This window comes from Salvelinus sp. IW2-2015, linkage group LG20, assembly GCF_002910315.2.
Source record: "Salvelinus sp. IW2-2015 linkage group LG20, ASM291031v2, whole genome shotgun sequence".
Lineage (NCBI taxonomy): Eukaryota > Metazoa > Chordata > Actinopteri > Salmoniformes > Salmonidae > Salvelinus > Salvelinus sp. IW2-2015.
The window spans coordinates 16,989,831-17,010,546 of NC_036860.1; the positions used below are offsets into that span (position 1 = coordinate 16,989,831).

General features: G+C 40.8%; 1 protein-coding gene across 1 annotated transcript in view; it reads left to right on the forward strand.

Moving 5' to 3' along the window:
• Positions 1-518: 518 nt before the first annotated feature.
• pitpnbl (phosphatidylinositol transfer protein, beta, like) overlaps positions 519-20,716 on the forward strand; it is a 38,533-nt gene continuing 18,335 nt past the window's right edge. The window contains exons 1-7 of the mRNA XM_024012322.2: positions 519-595; positions 1,270-1,300; positions 4,196-4,341; positions 6,284-6,375; positions 10,270-10,277; positions 10,371-10,445; positions 10,717-10,800. Coding sequence (XP_023868090.1) covers positions 576-595; positions 1,270-1,300; positions 4,196-4,341; positions 6,284-6,375; positions 10,270-10,277; positions 10,371-10,445; positions 10,717-10,800 — 456 coding nt within the window. The 5' untranslated portion in view covers positions 519-575. The remainder of the gene's footprint in view (positions 596-1,269; positions 1,301-4,195; positions 4,342-6,283; positions 6,376-10,269; positions 10,278-10,370; positions 10,446-10,716; positions 10,801-20,716) is intronic.

Consider the following 20,716-nt stretch of genomic DNA (forward strand, 5'->3'; position numbering starts at 1 on the left):
CTGAGTTTAAATGTATTTGGCTAAGGTGTATGTAAACTTCCGACTTCAACTGTAGGTAGATTGTGATATTTCATTCACTTAGCTAGCTATCTATACAGTATGTGAAGTTGGCTAGATAGCTAGCTAGCCAACTAGCTAGCTAATTTGAGTTAGCCTGCACTGTAGCTAGTTAGCTAATAATACATCATTTGTTTTAACATTTTTGAAAAGTATTTACTTACTTGAATAGGTTCACCCAGCCATGTGGACGATTGGAAACAGGGCAGCAAAGTGTGTTTGTCACCAGTGCGGTTTAGAGCATATTACTATTTATCTGTGAATAAATTCATGACATGGAAAATGGTTTACACTATTTACCCATTTAATAACAAGACCTTCATACAAACTTGCTCTGCTGAATTCTTTTTGCACAATCGAAAAGCTGCTATATGCTGCCAGCACGCCCACGTGCGAGACACTGTGCGGCCCGCGGCGATGTACACAAGCCATTCAGTACACTAGGGGGCGGTATATGCGCCTTAGTTGTGATCCTTCAATACACATTTAAAGAAGAAGCAGTTCAGTCCACGTTCGGGATGGTACTCATAAAGGAATAGTGAGTACATTATGCACGCGAATTCTATTTATATCATAGCGTCCATCATGACTCTTAATCGTTACCACAATATATAAAAATTTGTTATTTAATGGATAACATAGCTAATGCAAGGAGGAATTTGAAGCTGTGATTTGGTTAGCGGCTGGCTAGCTACTACGGTAGCCACCCAGCTTCAGCTAGTTAACGTTAGTCAAGCTATGTCAATGTTTGTGTTCGTTAATACTGGCTGTCTATTAGACTAGCTAATGTAACTCGCAATTGTGGGACATGCATAGGTAGATATCACTACAATATGGCACTCCTTGAGCCGATGACAGGTTTTCAGAAATGTTGAATGATCGGTGATAGCTAGCTAGCTGACGTTACTTAGTGTAGAAGTATAGCTAACGTTAGCTAGCCATTGTCTCTAGATAGCGAACGCGATAGCGGCTCTACGGATAGCCAATTTCGAACCTGTCCTTGGTTGTTCGTAGCAAGCTAGCGGCGATGCTAACGTGTGGAATGTAATCTACTATAGCACGAACTGATGATACCATACTATGGCCCGGAAAGCAGACTTTACTCAACATATCGTGGAGTTGAGTAAACTCTGTTAATGTTAACACAATAACTACTTAGCCAATTGTATTGACTTGTATGTCCCTTTTTCTTTATCCTCCATCTCTTGATAGCCAAGTGCTGTTGCCCTGTTCAGTTGAAGAGGTAAGAGCATGGATTCAATATTTCGTTTAGCCAAACACATACACTGAACAAAAATATGAACGTAAAATGTGACGTTGTGGGTCCATGTTTCATGAGCTGAAATAAGATCCCAAAATGTTTCCATAGGTACAAAAAGTTCTCGCAAATTTTGTGCACACATTTGTTTAGATCCCTGTTAGTGAGCATTTCAATTTTGCCAAGATAATCCATCCACCTGACAGGTGTGGCTTATCAAGAATCGTATTTAACAGCATGATAATTATACAGGTGCACCTTGTGCTGGGGACAATAAAAAGCCTCTAAAATATGCAGTTTTGTCATGCAACACAAGGCCACAGATGTTTTGAGGAAGCGAGCATTTGGCATGCTGACTGCACGAATGTCCAACAGAGCTGTTGCCAGAGAATTTAATGTTAATTTCTCTACCATAAGCCGCCTCCAATGTTTTAGAGAATTTGGCAGGACGTCCAACTGGCCTCACAACTGCAGACCACGTGTAACCATGCCAGCCCAGGACCTCCACATCCATCTTCTTCACCTGTGTGGTCGTCTGATATCAGCAACATGGATAGCTGATGAGACTGGGTTTGCACAACCAAAGAATTTTATGCACAAACTGTCAGAAAACGTCTCAGGGAATCTCATCTGCATACTCTTCATAATTGACTTCAGTGGGCAAATGCTCACTTTCGATGGCCACTGGCATGCTGGAGAAGTGTGCTCTTCATGGATGAATCCCGGGTTTCAACTGTACTGGGCAGATGACATCGTGTGGGTGAGTGATTTACTAATGTCAACGTTGTGAACAGAGTGCCCCATGGTGGCGGTGGGGTTATGGTATGGACAGGCATAAGCTACGGACAATGAACACAATTGCATTTTATCGATGGCAATTTGAATGCACAGACACCGTGACGAGATCCCGAGGGCCATTGTCATGCTGTTTATCCACCACAATCACCTAATGTTTCAACATGATAATACACAGCCTCATGTCTCAAGGAACTGTACACAATTCCTAGAAGCTTAAAATGTCACAGTTCTTCAATGGCCTGCATACTCACCAGACATGTCACCCTTTGAGCATGTTTGGGAAGCTCTGGATTGACGTGTACGACAGAGTGTTCCAGTTCCTGCCAATATCCAGCATCTTCGCATAGCCATTGAAGAGTGGAAGAACATTCCACAGGCCACAAACAACAGCCTGATGAACTCTATGGCCTCTATTTTAACAAACCTAATGCAGTGGTAAATCTAAGCGGTAGCGCTGTAGGTTTGAGGGGGTCAAATAGTTTAGCTATTTTCACCACCACAGTTATTGGCGCAGTTGCTGGCAGTGGCGCGAATTACCAAGATGGCACCGACAGAGGGGGGTCACCTCGCTTCTAGTCCTTAGGAAACTATGCTTAGATTACTTATTAGATATTGCTGCACTGTCGGAACTAGAAGCACAAGCATTAAGCTACACTCACAATAACATCTGCTAATCATGTGTATGTGACCAATACAATTTGATTTGAAAGGGATGGGTTTTGATGAATAAACCAGTTTTGGGTGTGTCGAGGCTTACCCCTCACTCGCCAATCAGAACGTGCTCCTTGGCTAAATATGTGACCCAATTCAGAAAACTAGGCATATGTCGCAAGTCACGACTTCACAGGAGAGCCGTTTGAACGTAATAAAATGTGTTTTATCAAAATGTGTTTTTTGTTGTCAGAAATGCCTTCTCGAACATGTGACCTTTCACGTGTCTAAATAACAAACTTGCATGCAATCTGTAAATACGAATAAAATAGTTAAATTACCAGCCTTGTTGGTTAAGCCACAGAAAAAGTTGGGAACCTTCCCACTAGCCATGATTGGCTGAGATAATGAGTCGCTGGACATGCTGAGAGATGAGTTCGGATTGGTCTGCCATTTAGAAGGCTTTTGTCTATTTGAGCTTGTCATTCTGTGTTGGTAATCCTGTCGAACGTGGCTTTTAATTTTTTTTATTTTGTAGTGGAACTGTTGCTCTCCCCTCTCTGGAGGATCAAGTTTTGAAATCAGTGGAATTAGTTTGTTTGTTGGTTTGGCAATGCCACTGTCAGCCAGAGAAATATACTGAGAAGGATTATCACCACAGCAAGCAAGGTGCTTGGAGTCAGACAGGCCTGGATGAGATCTTTAAGGTCAGGGCCCTCTGCAAGGCTCAAAATCATTTTAGACCCAAGCCACCCCCTGTACCCGGACTTTGAACTACTCCCCTCTGGGCGCAGATATAGGGCGCAGGTATAGGGCACCCCTCAGCAGGAAAAACAGAACTAGACAATCATTTGTGCCAGGTGTGATATCCCTCCTAAATAGCTCGGACTAATGTTCCTATCGACTCAGTAAGGCCAGCAGGCTAGTCTTTTTAACGTTTTTTTTGTGTGTTTTTTTGGTATGTAACTGTTAGGAATGTTGTATTGTCAGTTTTGTTTTGTATTTAAACCCCACTTTAAACGTGTACATGACACTGCAATAAAAAAAATAGGGTAAGTAAGTAAGGAGATGTTGCGCTGCATGAAGCAAATGCTGGTCATACCAGATACTGACTCGTTTTCTGATCCACACCCCTACCTTTTTGTTAAGGTGTCTGTGACCAACTGATGCATATCTGTATTCCCAGTCATGTTAAATCCATAGATTAGGCCCTAATGAATGTATTTCAATTAACTGATCTCCTTATCTGAACTCTTAACTCAGTAAAATCTTTGAATTTGTTGCATTTTTGTTCAGTGTAATTCAGCATCTACCACATCGAATACCAACTTCCGTGTCTTATTTCTCATGCTGTGAACTGATTAAGCTGGTGGGAGGCTGGCTACATTAGCTACACATACATACTTATGTAACGTCTTCACTCATTTACAGTACCAGGTCGGCCAGCTGTTCTCTGTTGCTGAGGCTAGCAAGAATAACACTGGAGGAGGAGAGGGTATTGAAGTACTTCGAAATGAACCATATGAAAAGGATGGAGAGAAAGGCCAATACACGCACAAGATCTACCACATACACAGGTGAGTACATCTGGAAAAATACATCTGGTGGATCTGGCCTACACATTTGCTCTCCTTTTTTCTATTACATGCAATGAGCATACTTCACTATTAGCCTACTTCAAAGTGTAAAAAACGCTGCAAGATGCATTCTGCTAGGGATGTAAATACTTCTCAACAGGTAGGGATTTAATGTATTTCATTTTTTTGGAAGCGTAGCAATCTATATTAACATTTTCCTATTAGGTGAGCAAGAAAACATTAGGCTAACCTATGCATTTTTTACAATCAGAACAAGAAAAATGGAGTGAAACAGTTCAGTTTTGGCATTGTACAACGATAATTTTGGATAATCTAAGCTAGCAGCGTCATTTACAAAATACATTTGTTTCGAAGTAGTTGACGTTATAGACTAGTGAAATAGGGTGTTGGAATTGAACATTTTAGAATTTTTAAGATGAATTAGGTTTCAATACGCTACATGTGAACGTTTTCTAATGAGTGGTTAAACGTTCCCACTCTCTCTCTAGCCAACATTTCACAGATTGGAAGTGGAAAGTGTACATGATGAGAGTATGGTTAAGGGGATATATAATAAAGTGGTAACCACCATATCATGTTTCAAACAAACTCATAGACCGAGCCCCACCCATACTACTTATTGGAAATGACCGAGCTCTGTAATTTATTCAGCTTTTTTTCGCTGGTAGGCCAACACAACAAAGCACCACATGACTCTAAATTTACTTAGCTAATTCCATTAAAATATATATCACAATTTCCACTGCATCATGCACATTATATACAGGTAACTGACAAAATAAAGGAAACGCCAACAAAAAGTGTCTTGAAGGGCATTTGGCCACCACGAGCCGCCAGAACAGCTTCATTGCCCCATGGCATAGATTCTACAAGTGTCTGGAACTCTATAGGAGGGATGGAACACCATTATTCCTGGAGAAATTCCATCATTTGGTGTTTTGGTGGTGGTGGAAAACTCTTATCGCAGGCTAAAAGTTAAATTGGGTTAGGGTCTGGTGACTGAGACACACACACCCTTTAAACCCCCTATGCTCCTTTGAGACCCCTCTTTTAAAGTCACAGAGATCTCCTCTTCTAGCCATGGTTGCCAAAACTAATGGGCAACTGGGCTTTTTAATACTTGACTCTAATCATAATGAGATGTTAATTGACTCAGGAACCACACCTGTGTTGAAGCACCTGCTTTCGTTATACTTTTGTATCCCTCATTTACTCAACTGCCAAAATAAAGGAAACACTTATCTGTATATCACTTGGCTTAACATCATCCATGTGATTATTAGGCCTACTCTAATTCTATCCAACCATGTCAAGTGCCGGGCATATATTTTCTCATTTTATAAAAAGAAATAAACGATCTCTACTGAGTGCCGGGTTAAAGTGTAATTACACATTCACACATTTTGCCTGTCTGTCAAAATGCATATCTGTAGCCAGAGAGAACTGATCACTTCCCCCCTTTTGTAACAGTTGCAGTGTATTGAACACAACCTATGAGTAGCTTTTTTTTGTCAACTTGTAGACCTAGAAAACCACATCATAAAAGTGTGAGCTGGGCTTTCCACACCTCAAACGGTGATAAACGCTGGTCCCCAATACATGCTTTGCAGTTCAAGGAAGTTTTGGGGTACAAGAGGACTTTGCATAAAAATGGTTTGATGGAAATCCCAATACAGAACAAACCATTGTCACTGGAAAATGGCTTCAGTCAGAGGGTAGATAGCTAGTTGAGTATGTAGAACTTTCAATTACTTTTACCATTAGCGACAATTTTTTACATTTTATTTACTGATTGTGTTGATTCCTTCCACCTGTGTTGAAAGTATAAGAACCCTACTTGGAGGACATTTTGTGTTAAAACAGTAACTCATAACTGTTTTTGTTGCATGAATGAATCCATTCTATCCTCTCACCCTTACAGCAAGGTACCCAGTTTCATCCAGATGTTTGCTCCAGAGGGAGCCCTTGTCTTCCACGAGAAAGCTTGGAATGCCTACCCCTATTGTCGCACCAGTGAGTGTTCAGGACTGTGTGTGTGTGTGAGGGGTTTGATTGAGTTTCCAGCTCAAGTTATCTCGTGAATAATATTCATAGCATCTGGTTTTCTCTGATTCTGTGGTCACAATTTCTTCTCGAAAAAAGCAGTCATCTATAGGTTTGGGCAATGTCAACCTTTGTCCTATTGTGATTATGTACCCATAAAACATTGTGATATAGGATGGTATCGTAACCCCAAAAATGTGTGAAAACAAAATGCTTTAACAAAAGTTTTGCTATAGCTCAAAATCGAATGCACCAACTGGATGAATCATGACTAAGCATAATGTTTTTGAAAGCCTGGGCAGAGGCTAAGTGCAGGCAGATATGTTCTAATATTCCTTATGGTGGAGCTTCAGCGTGGAACAGATGTGTATGTTGGAGTCCTGCACTGGTCAGTGTTTTGGAGTTGCGCCTGTTCCACGCCGGCCACATCAATTCCGAGCCCGATACCAGACATCGGGACAGATTTTTATTTGCAACCTGACACATATAATTATTCCCGAGAGCTGATCCGTTACCCGTCATATAACATCAATTTGTTTAATTGTTTATATGTTCCAGAGTAGTAGGCTTTATTATAATAATAATTATTACTACTATTCTTCTTTCTTGCTTGAGTAAACTTGTCTGCCTGTCTATTCAACATTTGCATAAAAGGAAACCATGCCATGAATTAAGAACGAAATCTTTTCATAATGTGATGCATCACTCAAATCACTTTGAGAAAAATAGCCTTCTAATTAGCCTTTACCTCACAGGTGTCAAACTCATTCCACGGGGGGCCGAGTGTCTGCGGGTTTTCGCTCCTCCCTTGTACTTGATTGATGAATTAACATCACTAATTAGTTAGGAACTCCCCACACCTGGTTGTCTAGGGCTTTATTGAAAGGAAAAACCAAAAACCTGCAGACACTAGGCCCTCCGTGGAATGAGTTTGACACCCCTGCTTTACCTAATGAAAGCCTATAATCGACATAACAAAACAATAGGCCTACCCTTACATTCAATATTGTTTAGATAATCAAATAGTTTAGGCTTAATTCAAACTTGAATAAATTATTCCCTGAATCAAATATTGTCTGCGGAAATAGGCAATATTTATTTAGACTACTCAAGCTTTTACCAGATGAACCGGTTTACACTATATGGTCTAATGAATGAAAGCCTGAATGAATGTAATAATTAACTTAATTATCAAAACAAATTGGCCTACCTGCTTGCACTTTGTGCAGGCTGTCTCCATCTACCGCGTTGTTGTCCTTCCAAACTGGGGATTTCACTCGCGCAGCACCTGTTTCCACAATGATGTTGTAGCCTATATAACCTTTTTATTTCTCTGGTTCGGCCTATGTTAGCAATTTTCCTGTGAGCTAGGCTATTCAGGGAAAGTGAACTTGGCAATGTGTCATTCTCACGTGGGGAGAGGGGACCATAAGCTCTCTGCGTGGACAAAATGGAAAGTTTTAGCATCACATAAATAAGGGACAGTTCCCGGCTCCACACAAACTCAATGCGTGTGTGGCTGATAGCCTTATGTCTGCCTTGCCGCTCACAGAAAGGAAGTGCATCAAGCTCCTGGGTTTTTAAGGTTCATTATCTTGATTTAAAATGTTTTCGGCCTGCAATGTAATTGTTCGGAACCGCGAACTGACCCACGGGTTGAAATAATGTTTTCATTCCACCAACCAGTGGATTCTTTTTTTGTTGTTGCTGATCACCCGCGGGGAACCGTGGGTATCCGACCCGATGCAGGACTAAAGTGTCTGTGTGGCACACACATGATGGAGCAGTGACAGTCTGATGGGGAACGGTCTGTAATGAGTTAGCTTATACAGTGCCTTCAAAGTGTTCACACACCGGAACTTTTTCCGTATTTTGTTGTTATAGCCTGTATTTAAAATTGATTGTCACTGGCCTACACACAATACCTCATAATGTATAAGTGTAATTTTTTTATACAAATGTATTAAATGAAAAGCTGAAATGTCATGTGTCAATAAGTATCCACCACCTTTGTTATGGCAATCCTAAATAAGTTCAGGAGTAAAAATGTGCTTAACAAGTCATATAATAAGTGGCATGGACTCACTCTGTGTGCAATAATAGTGTTTTACCTACATACTATTATCTAAACTCCTCTCACTGTCAACTGCGTTTATTTTCAGCAAACTTAACCTGTAAATATTTGTATGAACATAACAAGATTCAACAACTGAGACATAAACTGAACAAGTTCCACAGACATGTGACTAACAGAAATGGAATAATATGTCCCTGAACATAGGGGGGAGGGGTCAAAAGTAACAGTCAGTATCTGGTGTGGCCACCAGCTGCATTAAGTACTGCAGTGCATCTCCTCCTCATGGACTGCACCAGATTTGCCAGTTCTTGCTGTGAAATGTTACCCCACTCTTCCACCAAGGCACCTGCAAGTTCCCGGACATTTCTGGGGGGAATGGCCCTAGCCCTCACCCTCCAATCCAACAGGTCCCAGACGTGCTCAATGGGATTGCGATCCGGGCTCTTCGCTGGCCATGACAGAACACTGACATTCCTGTTTTGCAGGAAATCACGCACAGAACGAGCAGTATGGCTGGTGGCATTGTCATGCTGGAGGGTCATGTCAGGAGGAGGATGTCTTCCCTGTAATGCACAGCGTTGAGATTGCCTGCAATGATAACAATCTCAGTCCGATGATGCTGTGACACACCGCCCCAGACCATGACGGACCCTCCACCTCCAAATCGATCCCGCTCCAGAGTACAGGCCTTGGTGTAATGCTCATTCCTTCGGCGATAAACGCGACTCCGGCCATCACCCCTGGTGAGACAAAACCGCGACTCGTCAGTGAAGAGCACTTTTTGCCAGTCCTGTCTGGTCCAGCGACGATGGGTTTGTGCCCATCACCCGTTGTTGCCGGTGATGTCTGGTGAGGACCTGCCTTACAACAGGCCTAAAAGCCCTCAGTCCAGCCTCTCTCAGCCTGTTGCGGAAAGTCTGAGCACTGATGGAGGGATTGTGCATTCCTGGTGTAACTCGGGCAGTTGTTGCCATCCTGTACCTGTCCCGCAGGTGTGATATTCAGATGTACTGATCCTGTGCAGGTGTTGTTACACATGGTCTGCCGCTGCGAGGACGATCAGCTGTCCGTCCTGTCTCCCTGTAGCGCTGTCTTAGGCGTCTCACAGTACGGACATTGCAATGTATTGCCCTGGCCACATCTGCAGTCCTCATGCCTGTTTGCAGCATGCCTAAGACATGTTCACACAGATGAGCAGGGACCCTGGGCATCTTTCTTTTGGTGTTTTTCAGAGTCAGTAGAAAGGCCTCTTTTTAGTGTCCTAAGTTTTCATAACTGTGACCTTAATTGCCTACTGTCTGTAAGCTGTTAGTGTCTTAACGACCGTTCGACAGGTGCATGTTCATTAATTGTTTATGGTTCATTGAACAAGCATGGGAAACAGTGTTTAAACCCTTTACAATGAAGATCTGTGAAGTTAAGGATTTTTACGAATTCTTTGAAAGACAGGGTCCTAAAAATAGGACGTTTCTTTTTTGCTGAGTTTAGATTCCGCTATTAACCTCAATCCCAAATAAATGGGAGAGATGGGCACGATCCAATCTAACTTGATTTTTAGAAGCACAGCAATATAGTAAGAATATGTGCACCAACTTTGGTGTATCTAGCTCCAAAAATAACTTGTAATTGATTTATAGCTTGGATTCGTATGTGTGGCTAATTATACTGCTGTGGTAAAGTTTTAGTAGAAACATCCTTAATGTTCTATTATCACGTATCTTCCTATTTCTTTTCTCTTTTTCCCCTATCTATCTTGTTCGTCTTGCTGTAAATCTGGGATCATGCAGTTGTGACCGTAAGTGTTTTTCATTTATAATACCTTTTTTTTTTGTTTACAGTGTGCGTGTATATATTATGCAGACATTTTTACTTATTTTTCTTTTCGCAGAATGAATACATGAAGGATGACTTTTTCATTAAGATTGAGACCTGGCACAAACTAGACATGGGGACCACAGAAAATGTGAGAATTTCTTAAAATTTTTCCCCCCCGAGTAATTATTACACTAATGCGGACTTAACACAGGCAATAATAAAACTAAATATCATTCTGAAATTCAGAATCTTCTCGAATTGCAATGTCTTTACCAATATAATCTGCATGAATTTATGCCGAGATAATGAACTCTGTTGCATTTATCAAGATATATGTAATGTAATTTTTTCCCCTAATCTGTTATTACACCTGTGGAAACGTGTTAACAGTATCAGTCCCCCTCACTTTCTCTTTGAAGCCCCATGGTCTATCCCCAGAGGAATGGGAGGAGGCTGAGGTTGTTCCAATTGACATCGCTGACCGATCACAAGTTGATGATGTGGTAAGTTCCTTTTAGAGACCCCCTCTAGGGGAAATGAATTATTTCTGTTAAATTGATTTTTAAAACCATAAAATGCCCTATTGCTGATTTTGTAACTTCAAGAAATTAAATGCGTTCCTTAATTGTTGAAAATTACATAATGAGGCTAGGACCACTGTCTTACCTCATCTTACCCCAAAAACATCAAACCTCTTGTTCTGTTTGTTTTTGATGTCATGATTTTGTAAATGAACAATGTATAGCTGCAGGGATCTTCAACCTGGGAGCTGCTGTCAAATTTATAAAATATTTATATTTAATGTCAAACTTTATGAGAACCTGACAACCCATCCACATTCAAAGCCCTTCTTGCACCTGTAAGTCAGTAAAGATGAGACAAATTTAAAAGTTTAAGTATCATAAAAAAAAAAAGACTTCATTTAGGTTAAAGTGAGATGAAGATAATCACCCAACGTTGAAGAGGTGGTTCCGAACTTAACAGTAAACAGTTGTTTTACATCCCTAGTTGATGGAAGTGGAAACTGAGTTTGGGCAGCACAATTAAACTGAAAAATGTCTCATTTGAACTCCAGCAGAGGTGCAATATTCATGTGTCAGGGCCACTTTGTCTTACCATTCGAGTGCATAGTAGCAAACTTGGCTGTAACAGTTGCTTTTTTTCCCAGGGTTATCCTGACTAAACGGCCTTCTGCTCCTCTGAAATTCTTGTCCTGGAGCTTTGTTTCAGAACTTGCTGTTGAAAGTCAAGATAGTTACATCAGCTTCCCCCTCAACCATATACAGTACTGGTCAAAAGTTTTATAACACCTACTCTTTCAAGGGTTTTTCTTTATTTTTTATATTTTCTACATTGTAGAAAAGTAGTGAAGACATCAAAACTATGAAATAACACACATGGAATCATGTAGTAAGCAAAACGGTGTTAAACAAATCAAAATATATTTGAGATTCTTCAAATAGCCAATCAAATAGCCCTTTGCCTTCAAATAGCCCTTTGCCTTAATGACAGCTTTGCACACTCTTGGCATTCTCTCAACCAGTTTCACCTGGAATGCTTTTCCAGGAGTTCCCACATATGCTGAGCACTTGTTGGCTGCTTTTCCTTCACTATGCGGTCCGACTAATCCCTTTTGTTGAGGTCGGGGATTGTGGAGACCAAGCCATCTGATGCAGCACACCATCACTCTCCTTCTTGGTAAAATAGCCCTTACACAGCCTGGAGGTGTGTTGGGTCATTGTCCTGTTAAAAAACAAATGATAGTCCCACTAAGCGCAAGCCAGAGATGGGATGATGTATCGCTGCAGAATGCTTTGGTAGCCATGCTGGTTAAGTGTGCCTTGAATTCTAAATAAATCAGACAGTGTCACCAGCAAAGCACCCCCCACACCATAACACCTCCTCCATGCGTTACGGTGGGAAATACACATGCGGAGATCATCCGTTCACCCACACCGCGTCTCACAAAGACATGGCAGCTGGAACCAAAAATATAACATTTGGACTCCAGACCAAAGGGCAAATTTTCCAGCGGTCTAATGTCCATTGCTCGTGTTTCTTGGCCCAAGCAAGTTTCTTCTTAATGGTGTCCTTTTAGTAGTGGTTTCTTTGCAGGAATTCGACCATGAAGGCCTAGTTCACACAGTCTCCTCTGAACAGTTGATGTGTCTGTTACTTGAACTCTGTGAAGCATTTATTTGGGCTGCAATTTCTGAGGCTGGTAACTCTAATGAACATATCCTCTGCAGCAGAGGTAACTCTGGGTCTTCCATTCTTGTGGCGGGCCTCATGAGAGCCAGTTTCATCATAGCGCTTGATGGTTTTTGCGACTGCACTTTGAGAAACTTTCAAAGTTCTTGATGTTCCGTATTGACTAACCTTAATGTCTTAAAGTAATGATGGGCTGTCATTTCTCTTTGCTTATTTGAGCTGATCTTGCAATAATATGGACTTGGTCTTTTACCAAATAGGGCTATCTTCTGTATACCCCCTACCTTGTCACAACACAACTGATTGGCTCAAACGCATTAAGAAGATAAGAGATTCCACAAATTAACAGGCACACCTGTTAATTGAAATGCATTCCAGGTGACTACCTCATGAAGCTGGTTTAGAGAGTGCGAAGTTGTCACCATGGCAAAGGGTGGCTACTTTGAAGAATTTAAAATATAAAGTATATCTTGGTTTGTTTCAACACTTTTTGGTTACTATATGATTCCATGTGTGTTATTTCATAGTTTTGATGTCTTCACTATTATTCTACAATGTAGAATAAACTTATTTTTTTAATGAGTAGGTGTTCTAAAACTTTTGACCGGTGGTGTACACTCGGTATAAAATTATTGGCACCTTTGATAAAGATGTGCAAAAAAGACTATCAAATAAATAATTATTATTTTGTACTTAACAATTACTTAACAATTTTGTTTAACAAGTAATATTTTTTTCCCACCCCGGTTTTTAACCTTTTCTCAATACAGGGGGTGCTGTTTCCACTTTGGAAAATATCGTCTCCAAATTAAACTGCCTCATACTCAATTCTTGCTCGTACAATATGCATATTATTATTACTATTGGATAGAAAACAATCTCTAGTTTCTAAAACCGTTTGAATTATGTCTGTGGGTGAACCAGAACTCCTTCTACAGCGAAAATCATGACAGGATATGCGAAGGTCTGAAAACTAGGCTCTGATCTCGGATCAGTTTAAAGCTCTGTGTGTGCCCTATGGATCGAAATGAACTGCACCCGCCTTCCCCTGGATGTCAGTAACCAATGAGAAGTGGAATGGTGTTTCTACGTATTTCTCAGAGCTTATAAAAGGGCAAGGAACGAGGTGCGCTCTCTTTTCGACTTCCGCCATTACGCAACGCAAGACCTCAGGATAGCATTTTGAAACGCTCAGTTATCGGCCTTAGATATGTCCGTCTGTAATTTAATTCGGTATAGGTGTTAGAAACATCATAACGAAGTTATTTGAAACCGATTTATATCAGTTTATGCGAGTATATTGCTATTTTCGGAATTTTCGTAGTATTGCGTTTGAGGATTTGGACATGTGTGTGTGCCACGTAGCTACTGTTAGCTGCTAGTTCCGAAGTTGAAGTGGACGTTTTACAACAAAGCAACGATTCTTTTGGACAAAAGGACACCTTGCCCAAGATTCTGATGGAAGCTCGTCCAAAAGTAAGAGCTATTTATGATTTTATTCCGTATTTATGTGGAAAAATGTAAACGCATTTTTCGGACATTATTGCGGCACTAGTCTGGCTGCAACGCACACTGTATGTCTAGTAACGTTAATTTTAAAAATCTAAATCAGCGGTTGCATTAATAACCAATGCATCTTTCATTAGCTGTCCAACCTGTATTTTTTTAGTCAATCTAATCGATAAATAATCGTAAACTTAGGTGCCCTTCCAAGATGGCGCCGGCCAGAATGCATGCCATGTTTTGACTGATTACATAGCATAACCACGATGTGTGATGCTAAATATGCACATTTTCGAACAAACTCTATATGCATTGTGTAATATGATGTTACAGGACTGTCATCTGAAGAATTCTGAGAAGGTTAGTGAAAAAATTAATATATTTTGGTGGTGATAACGTTATCGCGCTTTTTGCCTTGAGTCAATGCTGGGGTGATGTTAGCTCATGTGGTATGCTAATATAACGATATATTGTGTTTTCGCTGTAAAACACTTAGAAAATCTGAAATATTGTCTGGATTCACAAGGTTGGGCTTTCATTTGCTGTACGCTGTGTATTTTTCAGAAATGTTTTAAGATGAGTAATTAGGTAATACACGTTGCTCTCTGTAGTTATTCTAGTCGCTTTGGGTGAGTTTTGTGATAGTGGCTGCAATGGTAAACTGTGATTTATACCTGAAAAATGCACATTTTTCTAAAAAAACATATGCTATACCATAAATATGTTATCAGACTGTCATCTTATGAAGTTGTTTCTTGGTTAGTGGCTATATATATCTTTATTTAGTCGAATTAGTGATAGCTACTGATGGAGTAAAAACTGGTGGAGTAAAAAAAGTGGTGTCTTTTGCTAACGTGGTTAGCTAATAGATTTACATATTGTGTCTTCCCTGTAAAACATTTTAAAAATCAGAAATGATGGCTGGATTCACAAGATCTGTATCTTTCATCTGGTGTCTTGGACTTGTGATTTAATGATATTTAGATGCTAGTATTTACTTGTGACGCTATGCTAGGCTATGCTAGTCAGCTTTTTTACTGTGGGGGGTGCTCCCGGATCCGGGATGAGTACCAAGTAAAAGTTAAATACCTTTTCATTACCTAACCTTGCGAGGATAACGGCACTGATCCTTAAAAAAACAAATGAAATGTGAGTGATCTTAGAACATTCTTCCATACAATATCTTTCCGGATCCTTGATATACTTCGTCTGCGCTTATGGATTGTCCTCTTCAATTCAAACCTCAAGTTTTCAATGGGGTTCAGGGCCAGCGCCATAATGAATCATTTGGATGGGCCTTTGATTTACATAGGGGGTACATTTTCTTCACTGGACCTAATTTTTTACAATTTGTTTTATAGTAGATATGGAATTAAAAAATGTACTGTAAAAATGTATTACCTTTTTTAATGTTGCATGAACTCAGCCAGTCATGATGCTTTCATCTGATTGTCAAACAAATCACTTAAAGTAGGTTACATTTGTTTTTCTTTTTATTAGGGATTCCCGTTAGCTGCTGCAAAGGCAGCTACTCTTCCTGGGGTACAAACACATTAAGGCACTTACATTACACATTAAGCAAAAAATAAAACTGTACATCATATAGCATTATTACTCCACTACATATCTATAATACAAAATGTATAATACCACCATACAACAATATTACATTTTACGTGTGTTTGTGTAAAGTGCATGTGCTAGCGCCTGTGTGTGTGCCTCTTCACAGTCCCTGCTGTTCCATAAGATGTTTTTTAAAAATCAGATTCGACTGCTTGCATCAGTTTTCCTGATGTGGATTAGAGTTCCATGTAGTCATGGCTCTATGTAGTACTGTGCGCCTTCCATAGTCTGTTCTTGGATTGTGAAGAGACCTCTGGTGGCATGTCTTGTGGGGTATGCATGGGTGTCCGAGCTGTGCTAGTATTTTAAACAGACACCTCGGTGCATTTAGCTTGTCAACGCTTCTTATAAAAACAAGTAGCGATGAAGTCAATCTCTCCTCCACTTTGAGCCCTAAGGCTATAACTCAGTAAAATCCATAACACCGGCCCTGCCGTGGTCAAGTCCGTGGACTGTGAGACCATTTTTGTAGATTTTGATGTGTGCTGGGGGTTATTGTCTTGCTGGAAGATCCACATTTGTCTTGAGTTTCAGCATCCTGGCAGAGCCAACCAGGTTTTTGGCTAAAATGTCCTGGTACTGGGTAAAGTTCATGATGGCATTGACCTTACCAAGTGGCCCAGGACCAGTGGAAGTAAAATAGCCTCATAACAACATCAAAGATCCACCACCATATTTTATAGTAGGTATGGGGTTATTTTCTGCTTATGCATCCTTTAACACCAAACCCACCACGGGTGTGCAGGTCCAAAGAGGTCTATTGTCATGTGATCTGACCATAGCACCGGTTCCAGTCCAAGTGCCAATGCCGTGAAGCAAACGCCAGGTTTTTTTCATTTGTTGGATGACATGAAAATAGAGCTCTTTAACCATGCACACCAGTGGTGGGTATGTCATCAAAATAAGGATTCACAAGCAGAAAATAACCCCATACCTACTGTAAAATATGGTGGTGGATCTTTGTTGTTTTGGAGCTATTTTGCTTCCACTGTTCCTGTGGGCCTTGTTTAAGGTCCCGCACAGTCATCCTTTTTCCCAAGTAAAAATAGTCTTTGAATGACCATAACGTAGTGTTAATAGTGTTAACTCAGAGCAGCGCTTTAATATGGACATCTCTCCATCTTAGCTACTGTTGTATCAATATGTTTTGACCATGACCATGACAATTTACATTCCAGGGTTACTCCAAGCAATTTAGTCACCTCAACTTGCTCACTTTCCACATCATTCATTACGAGACATAGTTTAAGGTTTAGTGAAATATTTGTCCCAAATATAATGCTTTTAGTTTTGGAAATATTTAGGACTAGCTTATTCCTTGCTACCCATTCCGAAACTAACTACAGCTCTTTGTTAAGTGTTGCAGTCATTTCAGTCGCTGTAGTAGCTGACGTGTATAGTGTTGAGGCATCCGCATACATAGACACACTGGCGTTACTCAAAGCCAGTGGCATGTCGTTAGTAAAGTAGCCTAAACAGCTTCCCTGGGGAATACCGCATTCTTCCTGGATTATGTTTGAGAGGCTTCCATTAAAGAACACCCTCTGTGTTCTGTTAGACTGGTAACTCTTTATTCACGTTATAGCAAGGGGTGTAAAGCCATAACACACGTTTTTCCAGCAGCAGACTATGATCGATGATGTCAAAAGCTGCACTGAAGTGACATGGGGCCGTGCATTATCATGCTGAAACATAAGGTGATGGAGGCGGATGAATGACATGACAATAGGTCTCAGGATCTCGTCACGGTATCTCTGTGCATTCAAATTGCGATCGATAAAATGCGATTGTGTTCGTTGTCCATAGCTTATGCCTGCCCATACCATAACCCCACCGCCACCATGGGGCACTCTGTCTACAACGTTTACATAAGCAAACCGCTCACACACACGGTCTGCGGCTGGTTGGCCGTTTTGCCAAATTCTCTAAAACGTCGGAGGTGGCTTATGGTAGAGAAATTAACATTCAATTCTCTGGCAACAGCTGAGGTGGACATCCTGCAGTCAGCATTACAATGTGTGGTGTAACCAAAGTACACATTTTAGAATGGCCTTTTATTTCCCGCAGCACAAGGTGCACCTGTGTAATGATCCTGCTGTTTAATCAGCTTCTTGATCTGCCACACATGTCAAGTGGATGGATTTTTTTTTTAAGGAGAAATGCTCACTAACAGGAATGTAAACAAATTTGTGCACCAAACAGCGGGGATTGTGATGAGCTAATGGGGATCCCTAATGAATCCAAATACAAAGTTCCGGGTAACTGGTACCACAAAACTAACCTGCTCCGGGGCAGGCTAATTCCATTTATCCTGAATGAAGTGTCTGAGCTGCGACACTGATCAGAATCCCTCACTCTCGTAAACATTGTGTCATCATCCATTTAATTTGAGGAAGATGACTGAATTGATTTATTTTTTGTGTAAAAAAATTGCATATTTAGTAATGACAGAATGCATTTGAAAGTTCACACAGTAAAACTTCTATGACATTCAAAAAATATTTTATCTATAAGAGTGGGAGGAAAAAAGTGCCGTGTGCATTGATAAGCCAATAACGATACGTAATAAAAGAAAGATGGCACTTCTAATAGCCTTTTTCACATCATAGCCTGCTGAATTTGCTAGATACAATTTGTTTTTGCCGAAATCAATTGAAAGAAAAGTTGTCAATCGCTCAAACCTGGATTGATGTTTCAGCATTGTCTCAATTAAGTGTTTTTGACTAGCCACTTGCTAACTGCACGCGCAGTTACAAGCTGCAGGCGGACGTGCAATATCAAATCAAATGTTATTTGTCACATGCGCCGATAGAACAGGTGTAGGTAGACCTTACAGTGAAATGCCTACTTACAAGCCCTTAACACTTATTTTTCTTAACTTCATTGTTGGTTAACTTCTCTTGGGTAGGGGGCAGCATTCGGAATTTTGGGTGAAAAGCATTCCCAAATTAAACTGCCAGCTACTCATCCCCAGAAGATAAGATATGCATATTATTAGTAGTGTTGGATAGAAAACACTCTGAAGTTTCTAAAACTGTTTGAATGATGTCTGTGAGTATAACAGAACTCKTATGGCAGGCAAAAACCTGAGAAAAAATCCAAACAGGAAGTGGGAATTCTGAGGTTGGTAGATTTTCAACACAGCCCCTATTGAACAAACAGTGGGATATGGATGAGTTTGCAGTCTGTAGAACCTTGTCTGATGCCTCTACTGTGAAGTGGGGCCGAAGGAGACAGGAAATAGTCAGGTCTACCATGACCTGGCCATGCTCTGACCATGCGCGTTCACATGAGAGGGAGCTCTGTTCCATCGCATATCTAAAGTCAATGTAATTCTCCGGTTGGAACGTTACTGAAGATTTATGTTAAAAACATGCTAAAGATTGATTCAATACATTGTTTGACATGTTTCCACTGACTGTTACGGAACTTTTTGACATTTTGCCAGCTTTTAGTGAACGCGCTTTCTGACTTTGGATTTGTTTACCAAACACGCTAAAAAAATAGCTATTTGGACATAAATGGACATTACCGAACAAAACAAACATTTCTTGTGGGAGTCCTAGGAGTGCATTCCGACGAAGATGAGCAAAGGTAAGTGAAGATTTATAATGCTTTTATGAGTGTTGTTGACTGCACAATTTGGGGGGTAACTGTATGGCTTCCTTTTGTGGCTAAACGCTGTTCTCAGATGGTTGAATATTGTGCTTTTGCCGTAAAGCTTTTTGAAATCTGACACAGCGGTTGCATTAAGAACAAGTGTATCTTTAATTCTATGAATAACATGTATTTTTCATCAAAGTTTATGATGAGTATTTCTGTTATTTGACGTGGCTCTCTGCAATTTCTCCGGATATTTTGGAGGCATTTCTGAACATGGCGCCAATGTAAACTGAGGTTTTTGGATATAAATATGAGCTTTATCGAACAAAACATATATGTATTTTGTAACATGAAGTCCTATGAGTGTCATCTGATGAAGATCATCAAAGGTTAGTGATTCATTTTATCTCTATTTGTGCTTTTTGTGACTCCTATCTTTGGTTGGAAAAATGACTGTTTGTCTGTGATTTTGCGGTGACCTAACATAATCGTTTGTGGTGCTTTCTCTGTAAAGCCTATTTGAAATCGGACACTTTGTTGGGATTAACAACAATATTACCTTTTTAAAATGGTATAAGATACATATATGTTTGAGGAATTTTAATTATGAGATTTCTGTTTTAATTTGGCGCCCTGCACTTTCACTGGCTGTTGTCATATCATCCCGTTAATGGGATTGCAGGCAGAAGAAGTGTTAAGAAGCATTTTGGACCTAGACTTGGCGAGCGGTACCGCTTGGTAGCAGAGAGCACAGTCTATGACTAGGGTGACTGGAGTCTTTGACCATATTTAGGGCCTTCCTCTGACAGCGCCTGGTATAGAGGTCCTGGATGGCTGGAAGCTTGGCTCGAGTGATGCTCACCATGGTGCAGTTGTAGAACTTTTTGAGGATCTGAGGACCCATGTCAAATCTTTTCAGTCTCTTGAGGGGGAATAGTCTTTGTCGTGCCCTCTTCACGACTGTCTTGGTGTGCTTGGACCATGATAGTTTGTTGGTGATGTGCACACCAAGGAACTTGAAGCTCTCAACCTGCTCCACTACAGCCCTGTCAATGAGAATGGGGGCGTGTTCTTTCCTCCTTTTCCTGTAGTCCACAATCATCTACTTTGTCTTGAGCACGTTGAGGGAGAGGTTGTTGTTCTGGCACCACATAGCCAGGCCTCTGACCTCCTCCCTATAGGCTGTTTCATTGTTGTCAGTGATCAGGCCTACTGCTGTTGTGTCATCGGCAAACTTAATGATGGTGTTGGAGTCGTGAGTTAACATGGAGTACAGGAGTGGACTGAGCATGCACCCCTCAGGGGCCACCGTGTAGCGCATCAGTGTAGCAGATGTGTTGTTGCCTACCCTTACCACCCATGCACGGGGGCCCCTCAGGGGTGCATGCTCAGTCACCTCCTATACTCCATGTTCAGTCAAGACATACCACGAGGTCTTTTCACAGTCCACAAGTCCAGAACCGACTATGGAAGGCACAC